This window comes from Ctenocephalides felis, unplaced genomic scaffold, assembly GCF_003426905.1.
Source record: "Ctenocephalides felis isolate EL2017-DRISC unplaced genomic scaffold, ASM342690v1 CF-g0.4_SCAFFOLD_00845, whole genome shotgun sequence".
Classification (NCBI taxonomy): Eukaryota; Metazoa; Arthropoda; class Insecta; order Siphonaptera; family Pulicidae; genus Ctenocephalides; species Ctenocephalides felis.
Window position 1 is genome coordinate 49,792,960 of NW_020536999.1, and position 7,255 is coordinate 49,800,214.

At 39.7% G+C, this 7,255-nt stretch overlaps 1 protein-coding gene across 1 annotated transcript; it reads left to right on the plus strand.

Annotated features, from left to right (window-relative positions):
• Window positions 1-3,560: 3,560 nt before the first annotated feature.
• LOC113385013 lies at window positions 3,561-3,980 on the plus strand. The gene has a single exon (XM_026622814.1). The coding sequence runs from the start codon at window positions 3,561-3,563 to the stop codon at window positions 3,978-3,980; it is 420 nt and encodes a 139-aa protein (XP_026478599.1).
• The last annotated feature ends 3,275 nt before the right edge of the window (window positions 3,981-7,255 follow it).

The window sequence follows — 7,255 nt, forward strand, 5'->3', positions numbered from 1 at the left end:
TTAACAACAAAAAGGAAATTATTATATAGTTGCATATGAAATGATAACACAACTGATAAGATTTATATATTTTTATTTAATCATACTTATTTATTTTTCCATTCCACTGTATATTTTCTAAGAATTAAATATGATAATGAAATATAAACTTAAAAAACCAAATAATGAATACTTGACTATTTCTAAATAAGCTTTTTACAAGAAAAAAGTAATATTTATTTCTATTTAAAACAAAAGTAAAGTTCTAATATTTATAATGTTAATTGCACATTTTTTCACTAATTTTCTTTTTCTTTGAATTAAAAATAATGAAATATAAACTACACAATTATAGTTTTGCTAATAACAAGTTGACACAGTTGACTATTAAAATAATTAAACTCGCTGTAACTTTCAAATTCTTAGTAATTAAATTGAAGTAAAGGAATGTTAAACTTTAAAATAAAGCTACACTGAAAACTCTTTCACTGGGGAGACTTGTGGGTGGAGTGACCAAATATTCTCTGGCTACAGGAGAAAAATACCATATTTATTGCTATTAACTTTCCACCAAAGAAGTGGTCTTTCTTCATTTTCAATACGTTTATCCAATACATATTCAATAATATTTTTTTAATTAAAACTTCTACAGGATTTGGAATTTCATTTTCCTAATTTTTCCCCTCGCTTTCACTTGAGTCCATCATCATTTTCATATTTTCTTTTAGTGATACAGATTTTTCTGAATGACTGGCACTGGAGCCAAGTTTTCCTTAACTTGATTAGTCATTTTAGGACGCTTTGAATTTGAACATAAAGGAAAGCTTAAGTCCTCATTTCCAATTAAATCCATAATATTTTTCACGACCTAATCTTTGGTTGAAGGATTTTTGAAAATTTCGATTTGTACCGTGTTTCTTGTAGATTAGCAAGTTCATCTTGAGCTACATTAGAGTGGTAAAATGTGTTGCTATCTTTTTACATTTGAAATGTCAAACATTTTGCGCGCGTTTTATTTGAAATTTAACATTCGCATTCGCATTCGCATTCGCGATATGAAGATGAATACTCGCATTCGCATTCGCGTTCGCGAATGTGAAAAATTCAACATTCGTTACATCACTAGTATCTATTGTTTAGTTGAATATAAAATTATTATATTCAACGTTTTTAGTTTTTGGCCAAGGGAGGTCCAGCGATTTCGGATACACGAGGCAAGAAGTGCCAAAAATGGTAATTCATTTTGAGAAAACGGATGGTTCAAATTCAATAACTAAAAAAAGCATTTTACTTGTAGCGACTAAATTAAGAACTGATTAAATTTTGGCAGGCCTAGCGGCTTCAGAAATTCAATGAAAAAAACTAATCATCGGACAAAAATGATCATTAGACATATGCACGTTAAATTATCAAGTAATTTATAGAGATTCTGATGATAAGTACATTTTTTTTACTTTTCTATGGGTTCCGTACCAATATTTATACGTACCACTCCGACGCGGCGCTATAACCCAATTCGATATTTTATCTCTGAAATAATTACGCAGTGCAAAAAAGTTCAAAATTTTAAAATATTAAAAAAATTACTTGTATGTTCTTGTGTTTTTCAAAAATTTCAAAATTTCCAAAAATATATTTTTTTCAATATTTTTTAAAAAGTTTAATACTTTTTTAAAACTTTTAAATTTCGGAACGGGAAGTATCAGCAATTTGCCTTAAGTCACATGCCATATCTTCACCACTAGTTTTTATGATGTTTTAAATTGAAATAATGTTATTGTTTGCGTTCAATGCAATATAAATAATTCATTTGTTTAACTTTTCAAATATAAAGTTATGTTTTCACACCAGAAAATCCAATTTTTTAGACTAAAATTAATAAAAGTATATGCGTGTGTATGTAAAACTGCATAAGGTTTTCTAGTTTACATACATTTAGTTTTTGAGACGATCCACTGAGCCTTTTCCTTTAAATTATCAGATAAGTGCTAAATATTTTTCCACGTTTTTGCCAAAAATCCTGAACCGATTTTGAACATATTGAAATATTTTTTGAAAGAAATCGTTCTCATAATTTTCTGTAAAGATCGAGTGGGTCATTTTTTGTTGAAACTTTTTTTTGACGATTTTGATGGAACTTTATACAGTGAGACAATTTTATAAAGTTCATGGTCTTAAGAAACATCTTAAAATATTATAGGCCTACGAAAAGTTGTTTAATTATGATTTTTTTTTTAACTTGGAATAGTAGGCCCGCGCCAAAATTTCAAATTTACTATAACAATTGTCTCAAATCTCAATTTTGTTGATTCTAAATATAAAATTATCGCGATTATTTGCACATATGTGGAAGTTCGTGCAATTTGCCTCAAGGCAAAATGCCACTTACATCTGGTTTTAATTTGTTTTGTTGATATGTTTATTGCGTAAAACTCTCGATAACGTTTGTCATTTATCTATTCATTAGCTGAGATAGTAATAAATTTTCTCGAATATATGCATTAAACAAGTTGGGAACATATTTCAATATAAATTATTAGCGATTGAAGATTTTTTTAAATCGTTTTATTTATGAGAAGGACGACTCTTGTTGAGTTGGTGAGTCGAGGTGAAAACGTTAAGGCTTGATGTCCTTGTTTCATGATTATAGGGAGATGAATAAAAAGATAATCGAATCAATTGATTAACAATTAGCATATCTAACTTATTGGCTGTTTAATCAATGGAAATAGAGTAATTTTCATTTATAGTTTTTTAATCATGATTATTTCAAATGCCGCCGTCGGTTATTTTTGTATTTTAACCCTCAATCTATCAAACACCTGGATTCTCACCAAGGTTTTTTTTGATGTTTAGAAACTGAATATAATATTTGAAATGTAGTATATAGAGCATCAAAGGTAGCGGTTCAAACGGCTCACATATTTTCTCAAAACACCAATTATAGTGTAGGCGTATGGCAACGTCGCCGTCGTAAGGGTCGTGCCGGATGGCGCGTATGGATTGCTCAACAGGCAGTCGGTACCGGGTTGTTGTCGCGATAAGAGATCTATGTATATGAACTGTCATAAACTATTATTATAAATTAACATACGCATTTCATTGGTAGTATACCAAGTGGTGACCCCGACGTGATTTAGTGTGTGTGTGTAAATTTTAAATGAATTCTCGTGCGAAAAGTTAAGTGCAGTGGAAAACATGAGTACGCCAGTAGTAGTGTCCCGCGATAACGTAAATTTGCCACATTTTTACGAGCAGGACCCAGAGTTGTGGTTTGCTTTAGCGGAAAGTGTGTTTGTGCACGCTAATGTGAAGGATGAAAGTTCAAAATTTCATACGGTCGTTAGTAAGTTGGACCCGCGGTATGCGTCAGAAGTTCGCAATATAATTCTGAAACCCCCTAAAGATAATCCATATAGTGCGTTGAAAAAGGAATTGTTGAAACGGTATGGCATTTCCGATGAAACAAGCTACGCCAGTTGTTGGAAGGTCAGGAAATGGGTGATAGAACTCCATCACAGTTTTTACGGCACCTACGCTCATTAGCGGGTTCAGCTGTTTCAAAAGAAATGCTGAACTTAATGTGGTCGTCGCGATTGCCTACGCATGTGCAAGCATTAATATCTATACGGGAAAACAGTGACATAGATTTGAATGCGAAAGCCGCCGACAGAATTATGGAATTAGAGACAGCATCGGGTGCAACAACAATGGCGATTGCAAGCACATCAGCGCACGACGATTTTTACGGCAACCTCGCGTCAGAATTGCGGAACATGCGAGCCGAGATTTCTGACTTGAGAAAGCAGGTACAGGATCGACGAGACGGTTCATCCCTTCGCCGTAGGCGCAGATCGCGTACGCCCGCAAGTACTCGGTCAGGTTCGGAAGAGCGCGTACGAACGCTTTGCGAATATCATCGACGGTTCGGTCGGAATGCAATGAGATGTCGATCGCCGTGCGACATGCGTTCGGAAAACTCCGTGGGCCATCGTTATTAGCGGCAAACGATTTACGCCCAGAGAGACAGATAAGCCGCCGTGTTTGCCTAAGTGACAGAAAGAGTCAGGTGTCGTACCTGATTGATACGGGGTCGGACGTTTCAGCGTTTCCGCGCTCATTATTATGCAATCCAAATAGGAAGAGGATTGCATACCAGCTAGCCGCCGCAATAATACGACGATTGCAACCTATGGTACGGTGGCAATGGTGGTTGATCTTGGGCTACGTCGCGACCTGTCGTGGAACTTCATTATAGCAGACGTTACGCAACCAATAATTGGTGTAGATTTTCTCGCTTACTACGGTTTGATTGTGGATGTGAAAAATCGTCAAATAACGGATGCTATGACAGGATTAACGGCGCAGGCGGATATTGCAGCGGGATCAATAGCGACTATAAAGGTGGTAACGGGTTCAACAGCGTACCATAAGTTGCTTGAAAAGTTTCCTGGTTTAACACGACCAGACGGCGCTGTTAGGTTACGCAAGCACGCGACGCAGCACCATATAGAGACAAGTCCTGGACCGCCGGTGGTTCAAAAACCTCGGAGATTAGCTCCGGACAGACTAATTGCTGCTAGAAAGGAGTTTGAAGCTATGCTGAAATTAGGAACGGCTCGACCATCGAAAAGTTGTTGGGCAGCCCCGCTACATATGGTTCCAAAAGGGTGTGATGAGTGGCGTCCATGTGGCGATTATAGAGGTTTGAATGCGCGAACGAAGCCTGACAAATATCCAGTACGCCATATTCATGATTTCGCCCAAGCCTTAGACGGAAAAACTATATTCTCGACTATAGACTTGGTGAAAGCGTTTAAACCAAATTCCGGTGGCGGAAGAAGATATTGCAAAAACCGCTATTACAACACCGTTTGGACTATATGAGTTTCCGTACATGACGTTTGGATTGCGCAACGCCGCGCAAACATTCCAGAGATTTATCGATGAGGTGTTGCAAGGGTTAGATTTTTGTTACGCCCTACATCGATGACATTCTTGTAGCTTCGTCGTCCGAGGAAGAACATATGGAGCACCTAGAGACACTGTTTGGTAAACTTTTGGAATTTGGAGTTGTAATAAACCCAGCTAAATGTGTGTTCGGCCAAACAAGTGTGTAAAGTTTTTGGGGTACGAGGTTTCGGCTGAGGGTACTCGCCCCTTGCCAGAGAAGGTTGAAGCTATTAGGACATTCACAAAGCCAGCGAACAACGCAAGAGCTGAGGCGGTTTTTGGGCATGCTAAACTTTTATAGAAGGTTCATACCAAATGCCGCTCAAATTCAAGCACCGTTAAATGAGTTTCTGCGTGGAGATCCGAAAAGCAAAACCCCGGTAGAGTGGACAGCGCATACGTCAGCTGCTTTTGAAGCGTGTAAGGAGAGTCTGGCTCAAGCAGCACTACTATCCCACCCACACGCTAATGCTCATTTAGCTATTTTCTGCGACGCTTCAGAACATTCCATTGGAGCCTCATTACAGCAGCAGGTCGCTAACAGCTGGCAACCTTTGGCATTCTTTTCGCGAAAACTGAGCACAACGGAACGGAAATACGCAACTTACGATCGTGAACTACTTGCAGTGTATGAAGCGGTGAAATACTTTCGTCACATGGTTGAGGCAAGAACTTTTACAATTTTTACTGACCATAAACCAATAGTGTTCGCATTTGTCAAGAAGGATAGTCAGTGTTCGCCTCGTCAATTCCGATATTTAGACTTTATCGCCCAATTTTCGACCGATGTACGTCATATGTCGGGAGAGAAAAATGTTGTCGCCGACGCATTATCGCGGGTGGAGACTCTAAGAAGTGCCGGAATAGATATAAAGTTATTAGCAGCGGAGCAGAGAATAGATGAAGAAATAGCTAAGTTGCGCACCGAAAACAACACGTCGCTCAAACTGAAACTTATTCGATTTGAGGACCAAGACGTGTCAGTCTTGTGCGACACCTCTACGCGAACAGTTAGACCGTATGTTCCAACAAAGTTACGGCGGGCGGTGTTTGATAGCTTACACGGATTGTCACACCCCGGTATGAATGCTACGATCAAGCTAGTTACACAAAGATATGTGTGGCCGTACATCAAACGGGATTGCCGCGAGTGGGCTCGATGTTGCGTCGCATGTCAGCGTGCAAAAGTCAGTAGGCACGTGCAGGCCCCAACTGGACAATTTGAACTTCCATCGGGTAGATTTGAGCACGTGCATATCGATATAGTGATAATGCCATTGTCAGAAGGATATCGGTATTGCCTTACATGCATCGTCGACAGATTTTCGAGATGGCCGGAAGCAATTCCAATCAGAGACCAAGAAGCCTCCACCGTAGCGCGAGCCTTCTATTCTAATTGGATTGCAAGATTTGGTATACCGCTGCGCGCTGACGTCGGACCAAGGAAGGCAGTTCGAGTCACGAATATTCAGTGAATTAAATCAGCTGCTTGGCACGAGTCATTACAAGACTACGGCATACCATCCCGAAGCCAATGGGATGGTCGAAAGATTCCACCGCCAGCTCAAAGCAGCTATCAGATGCCATAGCAGTGAAAGATGGACAGAAATATTACCGACGGTTATGTTAGGAATTCGTGCAGCATGGAAAGAGGATCTGCAAGCTACTGTTGCGGAAATGGTATATGGCGAAGCCTTGCGATTGCCTGGACCAATGCTACACGTAACACCGACGAGTAATTACGGCGAGAGAAACTTTGTAAATAACCTGCGGGACCACATGCAAAATATATGCCCCATCAATGGAACGCGACATGGCCAGAAGAGAACATTTGTCTTCAAAGATTTAGCGACTGCGGAGAGCGTTTTGTTCGAAACGACGGCCCAAAGAGACCTCTGCAGAATCCATATGAAGGTCCCTTTGAGGTAAAGTCCAGATCAGCAAAGTCTTTTGTGGTATGTATGCGTGGCAAAGATGTCACCATATCTATCGACCGTTTGAAGCCAGCATACACACTAGCGCCAGAAGAAAATGCTGAATCCGTTCCGTCGCAGTCTAATGAGATTCCGCAAACAATCCAGCGAGAATCTGACAACAACAGCAGATCTCAGCCGTTGAGCCCGACAGAGCCTGAGCCAGTTGCACAACCAACTCTTCAACAAGACGAGGACGCCGAGTTCGGTTTCCGGATGGATTTTTGGCAGGCCGGATTTTCGTGAACTTCGTCACTAGAGGGGGAGTACTGTAGGCGTATGGCAACGTCGCCGTCGTAAGGGTCGTGCCGGATGGCGCGTATGGATTGCTCAACAGGCAGTCGGTACCC

Excerpts from the sequence above, each read along its gene's own strand:
- LOC113385013 (XM_026622814.1), top strand. The coding sequence starts at position 3,561 with ATGTGGTCGTCGCGATTGCCTACGCATGTGCAAGCATTAATATCTATA.